The sequence below is a fragment of the Betta splendens genome, chromosome 4 (genome assembly GCF_900634795.4).
Source record: "Betta splendens chromosome 4, fBetSpl5.4, whole genome shotgun sequence".
Classification (NCBI taxonomy): Eukaryota; Metazoa; Chordata; class Actinopteri; order Anabantiformes; family Osphronemidae; genus Betta; species Betta splendens.
In genome coordinates, this window is record NC_040884.2 from 15,189,532 (window position 1) to 15,215,705 (window position 26,174).

A 26,174-nucleotide genomic window follows, 5' to 3' on the forward strand; every position below is an offset into this window, starting at 1 on the left:
ATTGTTTTAACTACAATACCCACAATTCAATTCTACGGTACAAACGTCAAACATCCATCCACAACAAGGAAGTGGATGCTCATGGTGCTTGCTATTCTTAGTATTTAGAGTTGGATTTGGTTTTGTAAAGCCGTGTAATTAAAGATAAGATTTGTTCTGCAAAGCCCCGATGTGTCGGGGAAACGGAACATATCTCTGCTCATCTCTAACGATAAAATGGAATCTTCAACCGTGTATCCAACAGGTGAATGCGTGACATGGTAGGTTACCCTGCTCGCCCATTCATTCATCAGCGGGGCAGTGCCCTCCGGTTTTATTGTCAGATTCTGATAATAAATCATAAAGGTAAGATTTATCGCAAATTGCAAATGGATTTAACATCAGTGTTATTATTTGGTAATGAGGGATTTCAAACTCCAACCAACTCCTCCAGGTCCTCTGCCGGCTCAGTCTTGTGTGGCTAGTCAAAATGAACGTGATCACCTTTTTTCTGGTTGGATTGACCGTCCACGTGGTCTTTTTCCTTTCTATCTTTGACATCTACTTCACTTCTCCCCTGGTCCATGGCATGACACCCCACGCCACACCCCTGGAACCTCCTGCCTCCAGACTAGTACTACTTGTAGCTGATGGCCTCAGAGCAGACAGTCTCTTCACCCCATCTATCAGCAGGACACCATACTTGAGGTTGGGAAATTAATACAAACTACTGTAATAACCTTCCATTTCAAATGCTTCAGTATATACTCTACTAATTACTTACTGGAAGCAGCATGTAATGTATAAAGTATATGTGGTGTTTGTGTGTTTGGTGTCTGTTTCCCATTAACAGACATGTGATAGAGGAGAAGGGCACCTGGGGTGTGTCACACACTCGTGTGCCCACTGAGTCTCGACCTGGTCATGTGGCTCTGATCGCTGGCTTTTATGAGGATGTTAGTGCAGTCGCTAAAGGTAAGTCTGCACTAGTGCATATTCATGATTCCAGTACATCCCTCATTTGCCTTTGTGTGTGTAAGCCTGGGTGACTACTCATCGTGACTGCAAATACATTGAAGTTCTCTGTCTGTGCGTGTTCAGGCTGGAAGGAAAATCCAGTAGAATTTGACTCTGTGTTTAATGAGAGCAGACACACCTGGTGCTGGGGTAGTCCTGATATTCTTCCCATGTTTGCTAAAGGTACAAAGGCAGACACACACATCTGCTATTACATTTTTAATTGCGCTATTTTAAAACAAAATTCAAATCAAAATATTATAAATAAAGTTTGATTTGTCCTGTGGTTTGTCCAGGTGCCACAGGAGACCACGTTCACACCCACACCTACCCACCAGAGGAGGAAGACTTTGCCTCCACTGATGCTTCCAAGCTGGACACCTGGGTGTTCAATCAAGTCAAAGTATGGCAGTGGAAGTAGTAACAATAATGTTCAATGTAATGATGAATATCATTCCAGTCACTATACAGCAATTACCTGACTTCACTGGTAGCATTTACCACCAGTTACCTGACTGACTACCCTCAGGACAATAGATCAGATTTATCTTGCGTAAACCTAACTCTGTTTATTTCTTTTCCATGTCAGACCTTCTTTCAGTCAGCAAAGGCTAACTCAAGTCTGAGAGCCAGTTTGTTTGAGGATAAGAACATCTTCTTTCTGCATCTCCTTGGCATCGACACAAACGGACATGCTCACAGACCTATGTCACGGTAAGAGATTAGGACTTCTGGTTGTGTAACATAAGATATATATAGACATTGGGTGTTCATTTAAATGGTAAATTGTTAAACCTTTATCTTTTATTTATTTTCTCTAGGGAGTACTTGAATAATATTGGTCTCGTGGATTCGGGTGTAGCTGAAGTGGTTTCAATAATAGAAGATTTCTTTGGTCATGATGGTAAAACAGCCTACGTGTTCACCTCCGATCACGGCATGACAAACTGGGGTAATACTTATGTCTGTGTTTGTGGTTTCTGCCTGTAAATTTACTGGTATTTAGCAGATATTAGAAGGTGATATATGTTTTCATGTCTGTGTCTTTGTCAGGTTCCCACGGTGCAGGCCATCCCTCAGAGACACTCACCCCTTTAGTAGTTTGGGGAGCAGGAGTTAATGGTGCAAAGAGGGTCACTGGACCACAACCATTCAGTGATGGATTTCTACAAGGTCTTAAACATTCTTACTTTGCTTGTCTGTCCATTTGAATAAAAAATATACAGCATTATAAATTGTGAATTATTGAGCCTACAGTCTTTTTTAACCTGCTGTGTTTCTTTTAGATTGGAAACTGGAGCACCTTCGTAGGGTTGATGTCAGTCAGGTAAGACCTGGCCTGTCATTGGAATTGGGAGGTTGTCCATGAGTAATAAGAACGTTGAGCAAACTAACAGGTGATTTTTTTTGTAATAATTCTGTAATGTAACATCTTTTATTGTCTTCAGGCCGACATTGCTCCCCTCATGGCTTCACTTATTGGTGTGCCCATTCCGGTCAACTCAGTTGTAAGTTAATAATTAAACTACAAGGGAGACATGTTCATCTTACTAATCATTTGTACTCATTAAGTGCATTTTACTGTGGGTCAAAAATTACTGTTCATCCTAAAAGTTATATTAGAAATATCACAGTACTTGAGTGAGTTCATGTTAAGCTTCATTTGCACTTGTGTCTCTTCAGGGAGTGTTACCTCTTTTGTACCTTAACAACAGTGAGCGGTTCAAGGCAGAAAGCATGTACACTAATGCTATTCAAGTCTTGGAACAGTTCAAGGTAAGGGAGTATGTCTTAACTTCCTACACCATGGCAGCTGTTATGATGTAACTTTGCAATGTCGGGTGGATGAACTATATAAATTATTTTCCCAGATGAAAATGACCCAGAAAAAGGAGACAACCTTGTCCTTTCTGTTCACCCCCTACCAGTGAGTAAAAATGAGTTTGTGAGTAAAACTCCATCGCACTAATAATATTTATAAGAATATATTAGACAAATGTAATGCTTTGTGTATACTGTATGATGTGCAGTAGTCACATTTTTACTCACATCTTCCATCATGACATTGTTTCTTTGTTCTCCCAGGCTGCTCACGGAATCGAAACAAGCAGAATTCAGCCACAAGGCACGAATACTGATTGAACAGGAGAAGTATGAGGAAGCTGTGAGTATCCCAGAAAACCATCTACACACTGTAATGATAAAGTAATGGAAACGGTGTACAGTAGGTTGGAGCATTGTCCATGAATGACATCTTTTTTTAATGTCTTTAACAGACATTAAGGAAGGATGGACCCTATTTATCACAGATATGATAAATAATGTCCTAAATGGTCAAATACCTTTTTTCATTGTACGTTTTTCATTGTAATTCTTAACTGATTAATATTCTTTCCACTTTGCTTTTTAACACTTCCTTTCTCCTGTCAGATCTCCCTGTGCCAGTCTCTAATATCTCACTCCCTGGACGGCCTGGTGTACTACCACACCTATGACAGGTTCTTCCTGGGCTGCAGTGTGGTGCTGGGATTTGTAGGCTGGACCTCATACGTTATCTTAGTCATACTGAAGACTCATACCAGCCTCAACAGACACCCTGGTCTCCTCAAACAGGTTAGGGCATATTCTGTAATATCTCCTCATTTGTTTAGAACCCGAACGTCTCGCTAAGCTGCATTTGTCATAATGTATTCGTGGATGTGCTTGCACAGAATCCCAGCTCCACCCTGGCGAAAGTGTGCCTGTGCTTGACAGCAGTTATCGCCGTGTTCTTGCTAGTCCAAAGCAGCCCTGTGACCTACTACATCTACTGCCTGTTGCCAGTCCCTGTGTGGTACTCGGTCCTTAAAGAGTGAGTCAGAAAGCGTCTGACTGTACGTCACAGTCCAATGAAACGTGTGTTGTGCCTGTTGATGTAGCACTTCGGAACACATCAATAGACAAAGCAACAATCGTGCTTTTTGCTGGTCTTAATTCATGTCACGTTCCCGCTTGTTCATGCTTCTGTGGTGCAGAGGTGTTAATTAGCTCCTTTGAAGGGGTGTTGTTTCCATTCATAGCAGATAAAAGGACAGTCTTTAAAAAAAGGAACAATTAATCTCATTAAAAATCCATTTTAGGTCTGGAACGCTCACAGATTTGCTTCGGTCAGCTCCCTCTCTGCCGCTGTGGAAATGTTTGGCGTACTTTGTTCTGGTGGCCTTAGGAATTGAGCTGCTGGTAAGTGTTTTTATGGTAGAATGTACAGAAGAGTACTGAAGTAGCCCTTCAGTTTGAGCTGCCTCTGTCCTGTGGACGACAGTTTGCCTTTGCTGCCCTCAGGTGGTCAGCTTTTTCCACCGCGCCATGCTGACTGTGGGCCTGGCTGTGCTCTCTCTCTGGCCCTTCCCCTCAGGACTTTTTGCCAAGAGCAAGGTAACCATTACATCAGTACGGTACATCACGATAAGTTATGACATTTGTATATTATTTACTGCGTTTCCTTTCCACTACAATTCGTTTCCACTACAATTTCAAGAGATTTGTGTCCAGGAACAAGGAAGGTAAAATGGGAGGTGGAGTTTCCCATAAAGGGAGAGGAAATGCAGCAGCAAATTTTCCTAATCAAAGTAGTTTTAGTATTTAGAATATTACTGGCATCATGAACACATGACCTGTAGATCAGCCAACTCCCATAAAATAAACTAAAGATGATAAAAAGAAAATGTTTAGGCCTTCAAATGTCCAGCTTTACAATTACATACACAACATGAAGTTGTTATTGTTAGATTAATGATTACATATAATTCAATATGTATGAACATCTTCAGTGTTGAAAATATTGACCTTCTTCCAAAATGAGTAGTTCTGTATGTAAAGATATAAAAAGAGCGATCACCCGATTATAATAAAAAACAATAAACTTTGAATACATTGTCATAGGGCAGTGACAATTAATCATATAAATGAATTAAACTAGTGTGAATGTGCTGTGTTTTTTTTTTTTTTTTTTTTTTTTTTGACTGTTACACATGGTAAATTCTGAGTTGACGCAACGTCTGTGTCCGTCTGCAGTTCCGATCACTGAGCTGGTGTCTGGGCTGTCTGTGCTTGGCTGCTTTCCCACTGATGCCAGTTGTGGGTAGAGAGTCTAACACACATCTGGTGTGAGTGCTTACTCCCCTTATTTAAATTTAGCACTGGTAGCATTTACCACCAGTGCTTAAAACCATAAACCTCAAAATACATGTGTCAATTAAGTACTTATAGTTAACCATACATGATATTAAACATTACCAGTAACAGGCCACACATTCTCCTATATATTTAGGAGGCATGATGTTAACCTAACATACATGTGGATGATGAAGCTGCCTCTTATCTATTTTGTCTGCTTGCTCAGTACCTGTGCAGGTCTGCTCACTCTCTTCACCTCAGCCTGTTACTTCTGCTCATCGCGACACAAAACCCCTCTGCATCCAAGCGGCACACAGCAGTTTGTCATCCAGGTGACTACAGTACAGTGCATGTCCTTTTGTCTGTTTGTCTGCCCTAAAAATAAAGCCTCCCTTCGTCGCGTCCAACTCAACAGATGCTCCACGTGGCCGTGTGTGCGTATGTGCCGTCCCTCACGCACTCCAGCCTGGAGCAGAAACGGGGCCTGCCACTTTTCTGTCAGATCATCAGCTGGACTACGTTAGGTAATGGGACCTCCTATCGTGTTTATTAGTTTTTGCCCAGTATTCTACAGATCACCTGTCTGCTCTCCTCCCTCAGCATCGTCAATGCTGGTTCCACTGATGAGCTCCACGCGTCTCTTCCATCGACTTCTCAGTTTATTCCTCTCTTTCACAGCCACGTACCTGCTGCTCAGTACTGGGTAAGGCCTGATGCCACACAAAACAACGCTGAACCAGCGCTCAAACGGGCAGCGCTGAATAATCACAGCACGACTACAAAGTGGTCAGTTCTGAATGTGTGTCATCTCTCTTGCTCAGGTCGGAGGCTTTGTTCCCACCTGTGTTATCTTGGTTGATGTTTGCGTGGATCAATATAGAACAGGAAGCGCTACATGCTCAGAGTGCAGCTAGCAGGCAGGAGGTAAAACCAGTAAGCAAGTTTCACATGTGGCAGTGCAACACATCAGATGCCCTAACCTTAACCCTGCTTTTGATCTGACTTTGGTTCATTTGCTCAGTCAAACAACTAGGAAATGCTTAATCACACGATAGTGTGTGAACATGTGTGTGTTTTTATCTTTAGCTCTCAACATTCGATTTCTCTGCACACGTCGACATCACCAAGCTCCGACAACTGAAGCTGGACGACATAAGGCGATCCTACTTTTTCGTATCCTTGCTGAAGCACGTGTATCATCATCTAAAACACTTTTCCAATTGTCAACAGGCCCTTGACTAAGTATTTTCTTCAGGTTTTTTTTATAATAACAGCTTTCTTTGGCACAGGGAATATAGCGTCCATTAACAGGTATGTACATCTGCAGAGGAAGTGTGAGCTTGGCTAGTGCGCGGCAGGAAGTTGTGAATGTAGGTGAGAGGACACGGTTTGTTTGAAGGTCCTTATGTCCCCTTTCCCTTAGTTTTGACCCAGCATCCATTTACTGTTTCCTGACCGTCTTCAACCCCTTCATCATGGGAGGACTCATGATGTGGAAGGTACAGTTCACATTGGTATTTGCTGTGTGTCTTTTCAGCTTCTTTTACTTTCAGCTTTCATTCAGACACACTTGCAAGACAATCTATACTCTAGTTACCAGCGCCTCCACAAATACATGTATGTAATCCTACTGCTTTCTTTTAATTGTACTTTCCAGGTGATAATTCCATTTGTAATAGTGATGTGCACATTTGAGACCATCCAAGTTGTGACCCAGCTCTCGTCACGAAGGTAATTCCCTCCCTGCAGCCCTGATAATAAGCTGCGCTGCTGCATGTCCATTGCATCTGCTCGTGGTGTCAGCTCAGTGATTTCACCTCTGACCCAAGCCGGTGAAACACGATAGGTTTAAATGGGTTCCAATCATTTACTTTTAAGACTGGAATATGTCACTAGACTGTGTGAATTGGGCGTCAATCTGCAGTCCAGTCTGTGCACAGAGTAAATATTTGTTGTTGGCGTTTTAATATGACTTGCTCATAAAGCTCCAATACTCTCTGTTAATCCTCTCTTCTAGTTTGTTTCTCATTGTCCTGGTCATTTCAGACCTGATGGCTCTGGTAAGATGTTTTCCACATTACACACATTGTTTTATTTGTCTTACCTTTTCCTTGAAATGTTTAACTCAAGCTCCTTCTCTCCTCAGCACTTTTTCTTCCTGGTGCAGGATCAGGGCAGCTGGTTAGACATTGGAACAAGGTTAGTGAACTGAGAAATTACACAACTCCTACGTTAATAACTTGACTCATGCATGCTTGTAAGTAACATCTTTGTCTTTGTCTCCCTGCAGCATTAGCCACTATGTGATAGTGATGTCAATGACCATCTTCTTGATGTTGCTAAGTGTGGTGACCCGCATTCTCACCTCACGAAGACTTAATCTGTGGCGGACATCAAAGATGCACTTTCCCTAAGTAAACGTGTTTGCGATGCCGTGTGCACCAATCAGCCACAGCATTAATACTCCCTGCAGGTTGTGATGAGAGCAACAGAGGTCAGGCACGAAAACCAGAGAACCGCTGGTCACGACATATCAGAGGAACAGGCAGCGAACGCGGCAGCTTGGGGGATAGAGGTGCATGTACTGACCCCTGCCCACCACAACAATAAAACCACGACCTAGTGCTAAAAGAATGACTCATCGATGCAATGTACACAAGCAAACCTACTGGTTATAGCAAAGGCTAAGAGTAAATAGTATTTATTCATTTTTTACATTTTTTTTAAATAAAGTATTTGGGATTTTGCTTTAGGGCTTGCTGCTACTTTTTTGGAAATTCCCTCCCATGTGTATTAATAAACCACAACCTAAAGTTAATGTTTGACTACCAGGAAAAAGGAAGGACAGGAAGCTCCACTGCTCCACTGTTACTTCAGTTACTTTAATAACTTCTTACTTGAAAGTGAATTCATAGAACAAATGATTTTATTCCCTAATCGATAAACTTGATGAGTGTTTTTAATTTCTTAAAGATGATTTGTGTGTTGTGGCCTGGCTCTGTTTTTCCTTTTTGTATTGTATTTTGACACAAGTCTCTGATCAATGAAATGCCAAACTATGGTGCTGCTTGGTGCTGATCCTTCTGTGATACATGCCTTGTGATCCTGGGGAGTTTTCTGGGAAATGTAGGAAAGTGTTTTTTCTGAACATGATAATAATAAAAAAACCTTTACCTGGCCTCCGGCTGAAATTGCAGTGTTTAACAAAGCGTTCAATGACGAATGTTATGAATGTTATGTTGTCTGTCAACAAAAAAAGCTACATCACTACATCCTTTCTCACCTCTTTGTGTGAATTAACACCTACAGTACTTTGACTTAAAATGTTTATTACCCAATTTACTACCTTATACTGCCTTTTTCACCTATATGATTTCATGGTATGTATCAGTGCTGCTTTATTCTCCCTGCAACTTGCAACTGAAACAAATCTTCTGCTCATTAGCAGTGAACAGTGGCTTTTGTAGAGTTTGCATGAAATTGTGCTCTGAACCCCACCAGATGAGAGCCATATTTAGCAAGGTGGCCAGAAGGAGGAAGCAGCCAGGGCTGTGGTTATGCTGACATGCATATGCACGAACCTCCTGTTTCTGACAAAGCACGCACACACACACACTCTCTCTCTCTCTCTCTCTCTCTCTCTCTTTCTCTCTCTTCATATGCAAAACTGGACAAAGGTTTCTGACAACACTGAAATTGCACAACTTTGACTCCAACAGAAACTTGGTACACGTTGCACTTGATCATTGCTATTCGGTTACTGCGCTGAGCATTTCCACCCTGCCCGGCTCAAAGCCATCTCATGAGTATGAAGTGAATTGATGCAGAGGAAGACATCGTTCCACAGCAGCACTCACTCAGACGGCAGACGGTACTTTGGCCTGAAGGTACGTACATGTACGCGTTCTGAACTGTAAGAATGCCTTCATTCATTCATCAGCACCCATCGCAGCTGTCGTCTGCTTACGATCCCTCGATGCAAACAAATAATGAAAGCTGTAACTTCATTTTCATGTTACCTGGTGAACAGCAAACATTTGGAGATCATACAAAAGTCGTGTGTGCTGGTTGTTGCCTTGATCCACAATATGCCTTTAAAAATGAGCAGCATGTTTAGTATGTGGATTTGTATTGATTTGACTTCTGTCATTTCTTAATCCTTCTGTACAGCACGCATCACTTTTATTTTGAAGCATCTGTTTGCTAATATGACTCTCTTTGCCTTGTGTTCCTCATCTGACGTGTCCCTTCTCATCCTCCATTAAGATGGATTCTGCACACACCACAATCGCGTACACATCAGAACAAGCTACAACGGACAACAGAATGAACTCCAACTCCAAGTACAACGCTGTTCTCACCGCCATCTACTGCGTGGTTCTGCTCTCCGGCACCGTCAGCCTGAGCCTGATGACGCACATCATGAAGTCCAGCTCCACGTCCATCACCTCCATCGCCGTGCTCAACCTCATCTTCACCCACTTCATCTTCCTCTTCACCGTCCCCTTCAGGATTTACTACTACGTGGGCGGCTCCTGGGACCTGGGCGAATGGTGGTGCAGCACGGTCAGCGCCATGATCCACATCCACATGTACATGTCTTTCCTCTTTTACGTCATCATCCTCATCATGCGCCTCATAGTGTTCTACCACAAGCGCGAGAAGGCCGACGCCTTCCACCGGGTCCACGCGCTCGTCTTCTGCACCGTGGTGTGGCTGACGGTGCTCGTCGCCGTCCCGTGTGTCACCACGTTTTACTACCGCAAGAACAACGCCACGAGTGACAACAACACCTGCTTCACCTTCGGCAAGACAATACAAGATTACCAGACCATCAATTACATCATAAGCATCGTAATCGTCGTGGTGACAGCGGTGCTGACAGGTCTCCAGGCCAACGTGCTGAGGGTCTTATACAAGACGCATCATCAGGGCTGCACCTCCCAGCAGGACTTCGGGGTTCAGCTGAAGAGCCTGGGCTTTGCCCTCATCATGACCGTCTGCTTCATCCCCTACCACATGTTCCGCTTTTACTACATAGAACACAGCAATGATTCCGAGCTGGAGAACATCAACGAGGTGTTCCTCACGCTGACTACATTCAACTGTTTGGACATGCTCACGTTCTTGGGGAGGAGAACCTGCTACAGCTGCTTCCTGAGAGAGGCTTGACCGCAGATGCAGTTCACATCTGTGAAGGTTCTCATGCGTCCAGGTCCTGTTTATCTCAGGCTTGCTGTTCGGGGACAACTATACTTGGATCAGGAAGACAAAGCAAATGAGCGTCTCTAGGAAAAACGCCTTACTTTGCTGTTCTTCAGCGCTTTAAAAAGTACTGCTGCAGCTCGTTGAATGCAAACAACACACGTAATGAGTAATGCACAAACTCTGGCTACTTTAATACATTTTGTTAGTTATTATCACATTTTCTTTTTTATTTATTTTTCATATTGTACTTTCTGATATAACTTACTTTTATGTTTTCCATATTACTTTTTTAGGCAGGAAACAGGAAGTACAGGCATAAATGCTATGACATAAAAGTAAGGTCAATGCAATATCAACAGTATTAGTGTCAAACTGAATGTCACTTACTGTTGTTTGTATATACTGTACAGGCTTTGATTTACTATATGTATTATGAGATCATCAAACTCATCATTTTTCATGTATTCACTGTATGTACTGTATATTTGTGTTTGCTATGGTCCCTCCCCTGCGTGCATACATAGCTGGAATATGCTGCTTCATTGTTGAGAATAGAAATAAATGTCTAAACATTGTTACTTTTTCACCATTTTTTGTAAAACATTACCTCAGATCTGTGGGATCTCTGCCCTTGGAGGTGGGGTTGGAGGCCTGGCTGACACACACACACACACACACACACACACACACACACACACACACACACACACACACACACACACACACACACACACACACACACACATGGGTGATCCTTTTCCTTTTGGTTTTTATGGCGCTGGGTTACTGTTTAACATCCCCACCCTAGTTTGAGTTTGTTTAGTAAATCGATCTAATGACAGGGCTATGGTGGCGCCATCCAATGTGTCGCTCCATGAATTATAGGCCACTTAGCTTCTCAACCTTCCCTTTTAATGTTGTGGAACACCTTCGTCGTTTAGTTTCACTCAGGCGATAATGTCGTGCTGAGGGGCTGCTCGCTCGCCATCGGACGACGGAGGGGCACCTGGATAAATGCACATCCCAGACAGAGACGCAAACACGGGTAAGTCAGAGCTCCGCCGTGAAACAACGCACGTTCACAGTGAAAACTGTAACGCTGGCTTTGTTACGAGCAGATAGACTGTCCACTGAGAGGCTCTCTAAGTAGTTTGCTGCTAAATCATACGTATTTCTGGTCTCACACACACACACACACACACACACACACACACACACACACACACACACACACACACACACACACACACACACACACACACACACACACACACACAATACTAATACCTTCGCCAGGTTAATATTTTCGCCCGTGTGTGTACGATTGCGAGCTTATTTGCGAACGTAGCACTCTGGCAGCATTTTGTGGAAACAGATAAGACGCCTGTGTCACACACGCAGTGTTGTAAAGATCATGTGATAACTGAGTGCATGTTCGGTATTATCTGTATCAAGGGCAGTGTTGGACGGCGACAGATTGCGGAGCAGGAAATCACCATCGCTGCTTAGTACTAATTTTTTCATCTATATACGCACCCAATTATGAGCAGTTCATATGTATAATATTGGTGGTGACGCCTGTGAGAATCTATGCAACTAGGAATGTTATTCACTGACCAAGCTGACCACTGGTATTAGTGGGAAGACGTATTCCTAGAATGCAGTTGGGTGCAGTTTGAGGAAACCCGCCTTCTGTCGAATCGTGTTAATGAACATCTGTTGAACAACTGCACGTCACAGCTGTGGTTTAAAATGTACCAAGTTGTTTTTTAATGCTATTTGGCTTTGGAGTTTTAAAAATGCTACTGAACTGCGTTGTTCTGACTATTGGCCAGATATCAGGAAGTGAAGTGAAGCTCCGCGCGGAGGCTGATCATCCACCTCTCCACAATTTTATGGCCAGTTCACACAGAGAAAGACTCGAAGCGCTGGGTTTTATGGGTGCAAATAGCCTTCGGTTGCTAGGTGGACCCACTCATGCCCTGTTTAACTGCTAGAAATCATAAAGGCCTTTCTACAGCAGGTGTTTGTGCGGCTGTTGAGCTCAACAAAGGCCGTTTGGAACATTTCATCTTCTTCACTAGATAATAAATGTTTGAGTTTTCAGACACGTCCATTTTAGAGCTTTTCCATGTGCACTGAGCCTCAGCTTGAATACAGTGCATGCTGTCTGAGGAGCTGTGGATCCAGGCGGCCTGATCTCCCCGCCTGGTTAAAAAGTAATCTCTCTGTCACTCTGTGTCTGTGTGCTCCGTCCCTCGTCTCGCTGCGCTTGTGTTTCAGCTTCCTCTTTTTCCACTGATATGACTGTTCGCAACCGACACGCTGTGACTAAGCAAACTCATTTCTCTTTCTCAACAAAGTTAGTCATTTATGTTGATGAGCGCTGCTGTATTGTCCCTAGGGCAGTAATGTAAGGTCATGTTGCTGCTTTTGTCTGTCTGTGTTGGAGAGAAGTGAAACAACAAAAACATGAATTGCGATACAGTGCGTCCATTTTAACTCAACACATTGGGAAATATCGAAAGTCTCACCTACAATATGATCATAGGGGCCTTTTTATTTAGAATGGTTATATTAGACTCTATTAGCATTAAGTTTAAGCATCGTGAACAGTTTGATGAACAAACTGTTGCATTGAACCCAAAGACTGTGTTTGTGGCGGCGGTAACAGCAGCTATCAGTGTTTTCCACTTCACTTTGTGTCTTTATAGATTATATCTGCTGAGGCAGTGATGCTATTATTGCACTATTGATTAGATTAGGAGGCCTAGGGAGGAGACACACACACACACACACACACACACACACACACACACACACACACACACACACACACACACACACACACACACACACTGCCTGTTAAAGCAGCTCTCCCATCATGCAGCAGATCATGACCAAGCTGCACAGCTGCACTCAAAGAGAGCAAGTTGTCCTCCAAAATGTGATGAAATCCATTTCCAGTTAACAGAAAGTGGAAAGAAGACACAGGAGAAGGGAAATGGCTCCTTCATCACTGTTGATCCATGTCAGTGATTAAGTGCGAGTGAGTAGGACAGATAAGTAATGCGTGATAAGGCACAACTCCTCCCTTCTCCTTGTTCTCGGCCCAATGAGATGGGATCATAGCTCCTTTCTGCCAGGGATCTCCTTCGTCATGTCTGTAAGAATTAGATGCAGGAGGAAAAAAACTGGGTAGAGAAGCGTGTGAGGAGAAAAGAAGAGAGAGGAACACCGGACCGAAACAGGAATGAAGTATCCTCCTGCTCCTCAGAGTAAATCTATGTTAGATATGGAGGTAGCCAACTACTGCGAAGGCCTGGATCCCTCATACAGCACTTTGGGCTTTGAGAATGCTGAGGTGCTTTATGGAGGAGGAGGTAAGTGTGTGTGTGTGTGTGTGTGTGTGTGTGTGTGTGTGTGTGTGTGTGTGTGTGTGTGTGTGTGTGTGTGTGTGCGTGTGTGTGTGTGTGTGTGTGTGTGTGCGTGTGTGCGTGTGTGTGTGTGTGTCTGTGTGTGTCTGTGTGTGTGTGTGTGTTACTGTCGTAACCGCGTCCCCAGTCTGACTTGTCCCTTCGGGGCTAATCTGCATCATCTGCTTCGCAACTCTAAGAGGAAGTTGGTTTGTAAAAAAGGAGACAGTCAGCTGAGGAAGGGATGTGAGACTCTGGATGCAAATCATGAGTGGGGGGGGGGGCTCGTCTTCTTACATCCTGTGCCACGCATCCACGTCTCTACAGCCAGTGAGGAGGAAACTCTGCCTTGACCAGCTACGCGTGCACCCAGCCCCCGGCTCGCCCTCGTCTCTCGCCTGTTCAACACATTAAGTAAAAATATGCTTGTGACGAGTAGAACACAATGACTGATAACAGGCGTGTTGTGTGTCCTGTTTTCCAATAACACTGTCTTTACGTACATGCAACCACGCTATACCTGAACGCATGTCCGTCCACCTGATGTCGACCCGTGTGCTGCAGACAGCATGCCCACGGAGCCGAGCCTGCCGGGCCCAGACGGGTTCAACAGTAACTGCGCCATCTGCGGCGACAAGGCCACGGGGAAACACTACGGCGCCTCCAGCTGCGACGGCTGCAAGGGCTTCTTCCGACGCTCCATACGGAAGAGCCACGTCTACACCTGCAGGTGGGACGCGCGGCATATTAACGCCGTTGTATGTTACACACATGTCACGGACCGCCTGTGATCGGCCACTATCGCGCTCGTGATCTGCAGGTTCAGCCGACAGTGCGTCGTGGACAAAGATAAGAGGAATCAGTGTCGCTTCTGCAGACTCCACAAGTGCTTCAGGGCTGGCATGAAAAAAGAAGGTACGCACCGGAGGCTTTCTCGCTGACCCCGGATCAGTGGGCCATTTATTTCTCGAAACCTGCCACCAGAGAGGCTGAAAGCTGATCAAGATGGCCGCCATAAAATAGGCGATTACTCGGTGTGTGTTTGTGTATTTATGGGGGCTGTAACCTTGACACGGGGCTTTATGACACCTAATCATGTGTTATTCAAACATTATGTGCTGGATTGCGACTGGTTAACGTTTGACTCCAGTTACTGATGCCAGCCTGTGCGGAGGTTTTCCTAAATATTAACTATGGTGTGAGGCTTTGGGGATGTTTGAGGAAACTCTCCACCAACAAACCAGGGAATTGACCTGAATATTGGCTGATAAATTATTATCCTGCTCCTTTTCCTCTTCACGTCCACACACACAGTAACACACGGCGCATTGTCTCCTGTGTTGCAGCTGTGCAGAACGAGCGAGATCGGATAAGCTCCAGAAGAAGCATCCCCGACTCCCAGGACCTTCCCACCATCAGCATTTTGGCCCAGGCGGAATCCTTCTCCCAGCAGGTGACTCTGTGCCCCGTGAACGCCCTCGTATTTGCCGCATTTGCGAACGCGTAACCGAGCCTTGCTCTCCACCAGGTCACCGCTTCGGCTGGAATAACAGACGTACCGGAGCAGAAGTCCGCCACCGTCGGGGACGTGTGCGACTCCATGCGGCAGCAGCTGCTGGTGCTGGTGGAGTGGGCCAAATACATCCCTGCCTTCGGGGAGCTGCCGCTGGACGACCAGGTAACAGCACTGCGGCGCAGAACCAGCGCCTGCTGGGACTGGTCCGGCGTCTTTCGCGCTCACGTGTGTCTCGGCCTGCAGGTGAGCTTGCTCCGGGCCCATGCGGGCGAACACCTTCTGCTGGGGGTCGCCAAAAGGTCAATGCCGTTCAAAGACCTCCTGCTTCTAGGTACAAAGCGAGCACTGGAATGAGGAGCTGATTGATCCTGTTTCCTTGCTAGCGTGCGCGTCTGACGTGAACTCCACGCTGACCAACGCTCTCTGTGCCTGCAGGTAACGACTGTGTGATCCACAGGAACAGCCCGGAGCCAGAGATATGCAGGGTCGCTAACCGCGTGCTGGATGAGCTGGTTCAACCCTTTCAAGATATTCAGATAGACGACAATGAGTATGCGGCGCTCAAGGCTATTGTCTTCTTTGATCCAGGTAATAGTAAGTATTGCTTGACTTAATGACCCGGCTAAAAATATAGAAGACGCATAATCTAAGTCCCTTCCCTCCGTCTCTCTCCTATTCATTAACGCCCCAGTTTGACCATAATCGTTCACTCATCCCATATCTCCATCCCTGGTATTTGTTTTTCTTCGTACCCTTCCACTCATCCACCCCATAATCTACCTCCCCTCCTCCATTCTTTGCCTCCCGGTCTGCAGATGCAAAGTCACTGCGTGACCCTGCGAAGATCAAGGCCCTGCGTCTGCAGGTAGGTCGAGCGCGGGAGGCGTTAGTCAGATCGTTAGCTATTGCACTGATATACTGATATGTCAACCCGGCGCTGGCAGGTTCAGATGAGCTTGGAGGACTACATCAACGACCGGCAGTACGACTCCAGGGGTCGCTTCGGGGAGCTGCTGCTCCTGCTGCCCACCCTGCAGAGCATCACCTGGCAGATGATCGAGCAGCTGCACTTCATCAGGCTCTGCGGCCTGGCCAAGATAGACAACCTGCTGCACGAGATGCTGCTGGGAGGTGAGCCGCAGGAAATGCCACTCACGCCAGAGCGTCTAATTGACCCGGCAACGCAGACGGAACAAAAGGGTGGAGCCATCCAAAGAGTCAGAACCCGAATATCAGCAGCTGCCGCCTCCGGCGAGCGCATCTGAGCGAGTGGAGGAGGCCCGAAGTAGCGCGTTGTCACACAGCGCTGCGCACGTTCCAAGCTGCCCTGCGATAAACAGCTCAAGACTAAGAAGTGGTGTTGAAATAAAGTAATGAGTCATCTAGCGTTTTCATTTTTTTGCAGTACAGGCTAAGAACAGCTCTACTGATAAGCGGCCGTGCTCAAAAATATCTCAGCTGCTTGACAATGCAACACCTCAGGTCTTTATTAAAACTAGGTCAGTGAAGCGTGAAGTCATGGAGGCCAACGGTAACACAATGGCTGTCGAAAGCGTGCACGCGTGTCAGTGCGTGTGTCTGTTTGGCATCAAATCTGCACACATCTGTAAAACGTGCTCACTTAATCAAAAAGTACAAAACCAGGGGTTTATTCTCGCGGCTGAAAGGAAGCTCGTTAGGGGAAATGTCACATGGTGCGACGGACGCCGCGTCTCGGAGCGTTTCATGACGCGCGTGAGCTCCGAAATGCCACCTGATTTAATGGGAGATTTCCCCCCAGAGCCCGCGCGTTGTTCGCGCGATGTTCGCGCGTTGTTCGCGCGTTGTTCGCGCGTCGTTCGCGCGTCGTTCGCGCGTTGTTCGCGCGTTGTTCGCGCGTTGTTCGCGCGTTGCGCGGACGTTGATGATGAGTCGGGCTGTTGCTCTATGTGTCCAGGACTCACGGCGGATCCGGCGCACGGACACCACCCGGCGCATGCGCAGCTGGCCACCGACCCCGTGACCGGACACACGCTGGTCATCAGCGCCACGCCGGCGCTCCACGCTCCGCAGACAGGTAGGACGCACGCGCCTGTTCTTCTTCGGTGGGCTAAAACAACCTGCGATGTCTCCGCTTGTGTCCCCGCAGCCGCTCCTGACACCCCCATCCCCTCGCCCCCACGGGGACCCGCTCCAGATGTGTATAAGCACTTCTCCCAGCCTCTCTGTGCCCCGGCCAGCCCACCGCTGTCCTCGCAGACGGACCCCTGACCTCTCCCTGCAAACTCCCACGTGATAAGCTCTCTTGCACTACAGTAGATTCAACATCCCAGCTGAAAAGAGTGAGACCACAAGCTCCGTTCAGGGCACGTGGTGGCCCTCTCCTTGGTTACTGGTCACAGAGCTATAGTTAAAACTGCCATGTGAAGCACAAACGTAACCAGAGCTCATAAAAACGAATTCATCGTTATGTAATTAAGTGAACCTAATTGTTTTAATTTAAAAGATATCTATCTATATATATATAAGGTCATCATCTCACATTTTTCTCTGGATATTAGACTAAGTAATGTAGTACTGTATCTTGACTGGTCAAGAACTCATTGTCTTATTCAGAGAGAAAAATACTTTTATTTGCTGATAAAGCAGGTAACGTATATTTGGTGGTTTGTATTTAATACTGCTATAAATTATGGTATTAAATACTACTGAGATAAGAGATAAGAAATATAAATGGGCATGTGACAAAAGTTAATATGATCACAAGAAAGGTATAATTTTAGCTTATAAAACTGTGTTAAAGACAAGAAGAAATAAGAAAAATAACTGCTGTAAATAGTCAAGTAAATTATTAGACTCCTGAGTTGTAATCTTTCTCAATTATTTCTAAATCAATTGTACATTTTTGACTTCGCTGGTAATAAAGTGTACATTTCTTAATGTATAAGCAGTATAAATTACAATTTTGAGGAATCTTCGCCATATGTGTACAAGTAAGTTAAGTGAAATAGATTCACTCCTGTAACACGGTTGTATGGTGCGTCCGCGCCCTCTTGCGGCCAACAGTAAAATTACAAGACCTGTAAATTGACTGGATTGCATATCCTGTATATGCATCAGTGCGCAAAACGAAACAAGTAGCACGCATTTATTTTTTTATTTTGTTCGAAATAATGTTCAAAATGTTTCAATTCATCTGTTGCTGTCTCCCAATAACATCAGTACATATTTTGTTAAAAGAAAAACAAGTGCTATAAATTGCTTTTATAGGCTGTTTGATCATCAAAGGAAACAGCTTAGACAGGCAGATCATGACAAATTGACAGAAATACATTTCAGTACGGGTTCCCCACATGTAGTAATACTCGGTGTGGTTTGTTCATTACTTTCCTCATGGGTGTCATCATGGTTTCCTGCAGTTCCACCGCTCGGCGATGCGCCGTCTGTATTTAAAGCTTTGCTGGCAAGTAATTGGGACGGCGCCGCCGGATGATGCTGCTCATCTAAAACCAAACTAGCTTCTGTCGGAGGACACACACTTCCAGGCGAACTCGGAGGCCGCGGCGCGACGTGAGGCGGTGAACCGAGCTGCCTCCGAGCCGCACTTTTCAGCCCGCGGCGTCGTCCGCATCCGCACACACGCGGCCGCCGCGCGGAGGTTTGTGTGTGCGGTAAATCAGAGCTCCTGCTCTCTGTGTATATCGTGTGACTCAGAGAAAACACTCAGGCTATTTATGGCAGAGGAGATGATGCTGTCTAGAATCAACATGGCCAAATCCTCCAATCGGCTCCGTAATGGACAAGCTACCAAGCTTAGGTCAAAACAACACCACCCAACGGGACAGTGTGCGTGTGTGTGTATTTAAAATGTGCTCAGGTGATGTGTGTACTCCTCTGTATGTGCTGTGTTTTTTGGAAGCGTGTGTACCCAGGGCGCTTTAATCAAAGGCCCATAGTGAGGAGACGTGGGGGCCCCGTCTCCCTCTCCTTTCCCTCAGATAAAACTCGGCGTTAGCATGCCAGTCACATATCTCATCTGAGACACGCCGCTCTCCTCCCCACACCTCGCCGCGGCCCACGCTGACAGCACGCCATTACACGCCGCTATGACACTCACTTCACCCAAGGAGGACGACGAGGGGGAGAAACACGGGGCTGAGGAGTTGGAGGAGGCTGGAGGAGCACCGGATGGACAGCGATGAGGCTTTTTACTGTTTAGCTGCACTTTTGCTCGCGAGGAGAGTTTGAGATCTGAACCTGTTTCAAAATAGCTGAGTTTCTTTGCTGATATTTACCAATATCTATTTTGTAAAGATAAGATAAAGATAATGAAATGTCCAGCAATATTTCCTGCGAGGGTGCCAGTATTTTTAGGCAATCAATGAACTTCCCGGTGCACATATTTATTTATTAAATAAATAAATAGGAGATAAGAGATGTTTATTTGCCGTTTTTAGGTTACAGTCTGTCAAATAACCGAGCCCTTCATCCTTCCCTTTTCTCCTTTTGACCACTAGATGGCAGTACAAGTCTGTGGTCTCCAACTAACAAATTGCCGTTTAATAGCTGTTATCAATGTCTTTTGCCCTTCCTCTGTCATTCTAAGTCCAAATAACCGATGAATGTAAAAATTAAATGTACCTAAAAAAGTCATTAATCACATTCTAATGCCGTGAGCATAACTCACTTAGCTGCAGCGTTTAAGTTGGCCCCCTGTGTGCTTCAGTCATTTTATCTTCAACCTTTTCAGGTAAAGTTAACACATACTGTATGCATATGTATATTTTGTTAAAATATCGGAATGTGAATCGGGCGTTTAACACACAGAACACGCCATGATAATAACATGAGTGTGTTTCAGCATTTTGCTTTACGTTGCTGCTTCCAGGCATTAAAACCTGCCAGAGACGATGCAGGGGAATATTTGTATGTTCTGAAATGAATGGCATGTGTCAGTGATCCCAGATTAGGGCAGGATATTGCAGACTATCATTCCTCACCAGTGCATTTACCCATAATTCCTTCTGTCTCCAACATATCCGACGATTCCTCCTTTAGACAAGGTGAGGCTGTACGAATCTCTGCCTCCAACCCCGGAATGAATTGAAAACCTCTCCTGAGTGATTTTCTGCATCTCTCTCTCTCTCTGTCCTGTCACTGTGTGTGTGTGTGTGTGTGTGTGTGTGTGTGTGTGTGTTGCATGCATGTGGTTTCTGATTATACCACAGCACGGGTGGAGGGAAGGGAAATACAGTGACAGCTTCATTTCCAAAGCTGAGTTCACATAAATGAGGGATTAAAGCAAGCAAGGGGGTTAGGGCTCACCTCAGCCCTCAATGACAGCTTTCCCTCCTTAAAATCATTCTTTCTCTCTCCCTGTCGGCCGCTCTCTATCACACCCCTCTTTCTGTTTCCACCTTATTTTTCTTCTCCTCCTTTATCCTGTCATTCCCTGTTTAGGTTATCTGCTTTGTTTTGCGACTATTCATTTTACTGTGGAGATAATACACACAGAGAATTGTAAACACACACACACACACACACACGGTTGCAAGGAGGGAGTTGGGGTGTGTTCTACATCATGAAGATGGGAGCCAGGTTAGGGCAATGAAATTAGGGGTTTGCGCCATGCAAGGTTGTGTGTGTGTGTCTGTGTGTGTGTTTTGTTTGGTACATTAGGGAAATGAAAAGAGGTGGACCACTGATGGCTTCTGAGAAGCAGACTTGTTAGAATAAAGGATTATAAAAAAGACAGAAGACAGAGGCGATGACAGGGGGGATGTTAAGATGAGTAGTGTGTAATGAAAACAGTCCCGTGTACCCCGAGATTACATGGGGAATGAGATTGGAGAGAGAGGGAACAAAGGGAAAGGGGCACGGAACGGCGAAGAAACGAGGGTGACGGAGCGAGAGGGTGAGAGAGAGAGAGAAGAGAAGAGAAGAGAAGAGAAGAGAAGAGAAGAGAAGAGAAGAGAAGAGAAGAGAAGAGAAGAGAAGAGAAGAGAAGAGAAGAGAAGAGAAGAGAAGAGAAGAGAAGAGAAGAGAAGAGAAGAGAAGAGAAGAGAAGAGAAGAGAAGAGAAGCCAGGTCGAAGCACCCCGCACTCTGAATGATAAGTGTCTGACGCGCTGCAGGTTATGGGAAGTTCACACAAACAAATGATCCGCATTTGCCATGGGCGAGGGACACAATTGAGAAAGAGGGGGTGAGAGAGAGGAAGGGGGAGAAGAAGGCAGGAGGACTGTGCAGAGCTGCGACTGCAGAGAACTTCACCTGCGCTGAGAAGACGCCTTTTGCCTCTTTACGCCTGTAACGTTCGCAGCCCAAACCGAAGCCCCTTCAGTCCGAGGAGGCTGATCAGAAACCCGGAGGCGAAGCGCAGGTCGAGTCTCTTTGTCTTTAGTTCCAGTTCATCAGTGGCACTAAACGTATTGAAAATGGCAGCATGTTGGTGGGCCACGACGTGAACACTTCCCTTATTTAGCCAAAGCTACTGGAAGCTACTTTTAGATTAGATACGATCTTCCAATTTGAGTTTAGAATGAATTAAATAAATTTTTTTGCAAAGGTCAAAGGTCACCGTGATCCCGCCTCCGCCCTGTCCTGAACAGCGTGTTTGACTGATGCCGACACGGCTTGACTCGAAGCTAACCGCTAACACGCTACCGTTCACGGCGCTCGTCGCCGCTAACACGCTACCGTTCACGGCGTTCGCCGCCGCTAACACGCTACCGTTCACGGCGTTCGCCGCCGCTAACACGCTACCGTTCACGCCGCCGCTCCGTTTATCACACGCCGTTGCAGAGCAGCGTTTCGCCGCCGGCTTCGGTGCGGCCGCTCGTCGACATCGGCCTGCGGGGGGAAAATCTGTGTCGCTATCAAAGCGAATCAGCATTTCTGAATAAATAAAGCAAACAGAGCTAAGTGCACATGAGAAAGATCAGTGGAATTAGACAATAGCTACTTTTATCTCCACTTCACAAAAGTGTTGGGTCTCCAGCTTGAATTTTATCATCAGGAACAAACCGAGTGTAAATAATTTGCCTTTCATAGCGGAGGCAAGGCGTTTCATTTCCAAAACAGCTGCGGATCTAATTATTTTACCCCCAAATTAGAACTGAGCTCACTTTAAAGGGTACAAAGGAATTCACTGTAAGCGTGTAATTAATTTTATACTCCTATTTACCTTTACGTCAGTTAATTACGATCTTCATAGATGCGCGTGCTGCGCGCGGGCGGACCCGCACACAAAGAGGCGCCACCTTCACTATGCGCGGAGACGGCGGTGCCGCGAAACGTGTGAATTCACCACACATGACTTCCCGTCCTAATCAAGGGCTTTCTCGGCTCCTATCTGAGAGATCCACATCACTGGCTCCGTCGGCAGGATACCTGCGCGCCGCGGACGCGAGCGGCGGGACAGAGGCGGCGCGTGCGTGCGCGCGCGCGCGCACCCGCACAGCTCGCCGACCCCGCGGTGGAGTGGCAGAGGACATTAAGCCGCAATTGCGAAAAGATTGCAAAAAGTGACATCCCTAATAGAGAAACATTACTATGTGCAACATGGCTTTGATTCCAGCCGCATACATTTTCCTCCGCACAGACAGATCCGTGGACGGCTCCGCATCCCGCGCTCCCCGCAACGGATGACGGGGACCTGGCGTGTGTTTGTGCAAATGTAAATAGATGCGAACGCGAGCGTGCACACTGCACCCGCGTTTATTAGGTAGCAAGAGTCCAGCAAAGCATCACACCTTAAACAGGGTCAGAATGTGTAGTTGGACCTGAAACGGCTTCACAGAGGATTATTTGTGCGCTGCTTTTAGGAAAGAGCTAAACAAACAAAATTATATGTTTGACATGATAGGGTTGTGGATTAATTAATTTAAATTACAATCTATTTACATTTACTCTACAATTATGTATGTTAACATTTAACAACTTTTAATACTTAAATAGGTTCTTTTCATTTAAAAGTAATTAAGCAATTTTCCATTCTTACTGCCATTAAGTCAAACCCAGTTCAAACAGTATTTTCAAAAAGCCTCTGTCCTCTCTTGTCCTAAAATAAATCCTGTTATCAGTTCTGTGTGGTACATAATGTATAATTTGTCAGTAGCCGGCCCCACAGGCCGAATCATTTGGTCAATTAGCAAACGTGGACTACAAGGTTTACCTCTCAGTTGTACCTCATTAAAAAGCATCCATCTGCATCACAACAGCCTTCAGTGCAGCTGGTGTCAAGCAGACTGTCGAATCTGGGCGTGTGCTGTGGGGAGGAGATGTCAAAATAAAAGTCCCCCGCCTCAGGTCAAAATCTCCTCGAATCCCTGCGGTGGACGATCGGGATCACTCAGAAAGTTTGTTAGTGCGAAGTCTGAAATGTGAACGGGACAAAAGCACCAGGGAGGTCCTTTATTTAGCTAATTCTCCTCTGTTTGAGATGTACATATTTCTACTGTGCTTTGATAAGGCCTTGGGGACATGCATGTTTTAATTAGACCTAAGCAGCCTGAGCAGCCTGGTTGAACCGTTCATAGGAAACTTTGAACATTCTCGCTGAAAGCCTCTCTCCCTTCCTGACAGGCAATATGTAATTAGCAGCATATGCCCATTTGCATATATGCACTCGGTGACATGTTGCATCTTATTTGAATAAGTAGACATGTCTCAATGTGATATCCCTGAAGTGAATCCATGAATATGAGCCGCTAATTATACCAATCTTGCAAATGATCTATTTAAATATTAATGTCTTTTAACTTTACATTGTTTGCTGGGAGCCTTTTTAGTCAGCGGTGTGCGTGTTTGTTTGTGTCACTTCCACCCAGGCTGCGGTGGGTATTGAGCTCCGTGCGCAGTCGGGCTACGCGCCGTTTCATGTGAGGATACATGCACCGTCTGGAAACGCGCTCGGGCTCTCCGGCGGAGACAGACGACGTGTGATTGTCACTTTTACAGGGACAATAAAAGCCAATCAGTGAGGCCACTGCGCTCGGAAAGCTACGGAGCAGGGAAAAACACAGTGTGAGAATCCAGCTCAAACTTATGCAAGTGTGCGGCATCTGTCTGGCGTCTAGTTTTCTCGCTGAACCTTGATCAGGTTCTGTGTCGTTACTTCTTTTTTTTCTGTTATTCCACATGGGAGAAATGAAAATGTACGCACATGGCATCGGCCTTGAGCGTTTTCTACATAGTTACTGTCACCAGCTTAGATATTGTTGAGTTAAAATGGATTGTCTGGTTGACGATGCAAACACAGTATTTCAGTGAATAATACATCCACATAATACTGACCTTTATGAAACAGGTCCTCTACAAAGTGCAATAATAGTGCAAAGCTGCATTAACAATAATTTATTATGAAATTTGTAAAATCAGTGAAACCTGGGACCAGACACGTTGTCTCTCAGCTATTCTAGTTCATTTTATGTTTCTGGATTCATTCTGATGTCGTCCCAGGGTTGTGTTCTTGTTGCTACATCTACACACGAGCCAGTGGTCGCCCCGATTTCAAGAGAGAGCTAACAGCTAGCAGCTAATTGCTAACTGCTAACTGTAGACTGTTTTCTGTACATCTTTGTTTTGATCAGATTACAGCTATGTTGCTTCTCGTGTTGCATTGTATATATTGGGGTCAAACCAGCTGTGGTGCAGTAAAATAGGGTAAAAATCAGAATTTGTTATTATTCAGAAATTAAAGCCTCATTTGTGTCCAGCCCACTGGCGATGCGTAATTGCCCTCGCCTTTTTGAGTCCCCGCGCCGATCTTTCCCCGCTAAGTGTGCGGCACAATGACGCCTCAGGACGCTCGGCTGATGAACGCTCCTCAGGCCTAATTGCGCGCTAGTTTTGATGTAAGGGACTCGTGAGGTCGTCCGTTTGAAGTGGATAGCTTTGTTTGATCCGGCCGCTCGTGGGCGGTCGGATGTCTTCTCATCAGCTACCTGGCGCGATTAAGTCGGGCGTGAGGAAGGCCAAATGTGTTTTGCTGTGTGCATGTGTAAACAGGCATAAGTGCGTCCGCCTACGTACACAATGAGCTTCACCAGAGGTCTGTCTGAGCTGCAAAAGTCAATCAATCAGAAGCACAAACTACAGGACACCGCTGCCTTCAGACTCATTAAAATGAGCATAGTGTAACAAGAGAAACACACCCTACACAAATTAAGTTGTGTGTTGTAATTGTTTTCATGTTTGTGGGCCTTTCGACAACTTCAGAAGGCATTTGTTGACGCTTGATGTATGCTTGCTGCGCCTCGGGCAATGTTTTTTATGACCATTATTATTCAAATGAGCTAGAAATGTGTTTTGAAAGTCCTAAATCATTGAGCATGAATGGCTACCCTTGGCGTTTATAAATGACTTTCCACACAAGCAAACCTCCGCTTGCATGGCTTACTCCACTGAGCTCGTTTGGCTATTTGAGCTCTGTCAAAAGGATTTCGCGTCAGTTTTCGCCGGGACGACGAGTCGCATTAGGAAGTTTGGCGAGATTGTTCCCCTGACTTTTTGAGTAATAAACAGGGTGCTGTAGGTAAAAGGGGACGTCGGTGGCAATAATCAGTTCATCAACTGTCTGCAACTTGAGGCTGGTAATCGAGGAGCACTTTATCTATTCACGTCAGTCATCAGCTGGTTTTTAAGGATCATCTACAGGAAACGGTGCTCAGTTAACCTCTGTAATAAACATAGAGTAGAATCGTGACCTTTCTGATAGCAGAGCTCCGGCGTTGGATTGAGTTTGACAGTCGGAAGCTGCTATTTCAGCTTTGAGAGACGCAACCATCCCCACCGACACAGTCGCTGCAACACAGTTAGCTTCTCTCTCTGTTGATAAGATTTGGTTTGCAGATATTTTTGTATCAGCGTAACTGGCCAGTGTAAAACATTCTGCTTACTCAA

General features: G+C 45.5%; 3 protein-coding genes across 13 annotated transcripts; all 3 read left to right on the forward strand.

Annotated features, from left to right (window-relative positions):
• Positions 1–41: 41 nt before the first annotated feature.
• Positions 42–8,329, forward strand: pign (phosphatidylinositol glycan anchor biosynthesis, class N). Of its 4 annotated transcripts, none has more exons than XM_029146717.3 (29): positions 42–345; positions 434–687; positions 833–954; positions 1,081–1,179; positions 1,293–1,399; positions 1,586–1,710; positions 1,818–1,948; positions 2,050–2,169; positions 2,283–2,323; positions 2,445–2,504; positions 2,680–2,772; positions 2,868–2,923; positions 3,082–3,160; positions 3,427–3,609; positions 3,708–3,847; positions 4,116–4,215; positions 4,318–4,410; positions 5,050–5,141; positions 5,378–5,483; positions 5,567–5,675; positions 5,752–5,854; positions 5,973–6,084; positions 6,238–6,324; positions 6,407–6,462; positions 6,575–6,650; positions 6,809–6,882; positions 7,169–7,211; positions 7,298–7,350; positions 7,442–8,329. In XM_029146717.3, the coding sequence occupies exons 2-29, from the start codon at positions 470–472 to the stop codon at positions 7,563–7,565; spliced, it is 2,802 nt and encodes a 933-aa protein (XP_029002550.1). In that variant the 5' UTR covers positions 42–345; positions 434–469; the 3' UTR covers positions 7,566–8,329. The 4 variants fall into 4 exon arrangements, with proteins under 4 accessions (XP_029002550.1, XP_029002551.1, XP_029002552.1 ...); XM_029146718.3 differs by having other exon boundaries at positions 46–345; positions 5,973–6,075; XM_029146719.3 differs by having other exon boundaries at positions 46–260; positions 610–687.
• Positions 8,330–8,846: 517 nt separating this feature from the next.
• Positions 8,847–10,934, forward strand: LOC114854809 (probable G-protein coupled receptor 141). Its single transcript, XM_029149521.3, has 2 exons — positions 8,847–9,038; positions 9,418–10,934. Exons 1-2 carry the CDS (start codon positions 8,973–8,975, stop codon positions 10,321–10,323), a joined length of 972 nt encoding a protein of 323 aa, XP_029005354.1. The 5' UTR covers positions 8,847–8,972; the 3' UTR covers positions 10,324–10,934.
• Positions 10,935–11,165: 231 nt separating this feature from the next.
• hnf4g (hepatocyte nuclear factor 4, gamma) lies at positions 11,166–19,669 on the forward strand. Of its 8 annotated transcripts, none has more exons than XM_055508439.1 (12): positions 13,602–13,742; positions 14,103–14,189; positions 14,340–14,505; positions 14,596–14,690; positions 15,122–15,228; positions 15,304–15,453; positions 15,535–15,622; positions 15,727–15,885; positions 16,107–16,156; positions 16,236–16,422; positions 17,228–17,347; positions 17,420–19,669. In XM_055508439.1, exons 3-12 carry the CDS (start codon positions 14,345–14,347, stop codon positions 17,539–17,541), a joined length of 1,239 nt encoding a protein of 412 aa, XP_055364414.1. In that variant the 5' UTR covers positions 13,602–13,742; positions 14,103–14,189; positions 14,340–14,344; the 3' UTR covers positions 17,542–19,669. The 8 variants fall into 8 exon arrangements, with proteins under 8 accessions (XP_029004972.1, XP_029004973.1, XP_029004970.1 ...); XM_055508440.1 differs by having other exon boundaries at positions 14,344–14,505; XM_029149139.3 differs by lacking the exons at positions 13,602–13,742; positions 14,103–14,189 and adding an exon at positions 11,166–11,404.
• Positions 19,670–26,174: the final 6,505 nt, after the last annotated feature.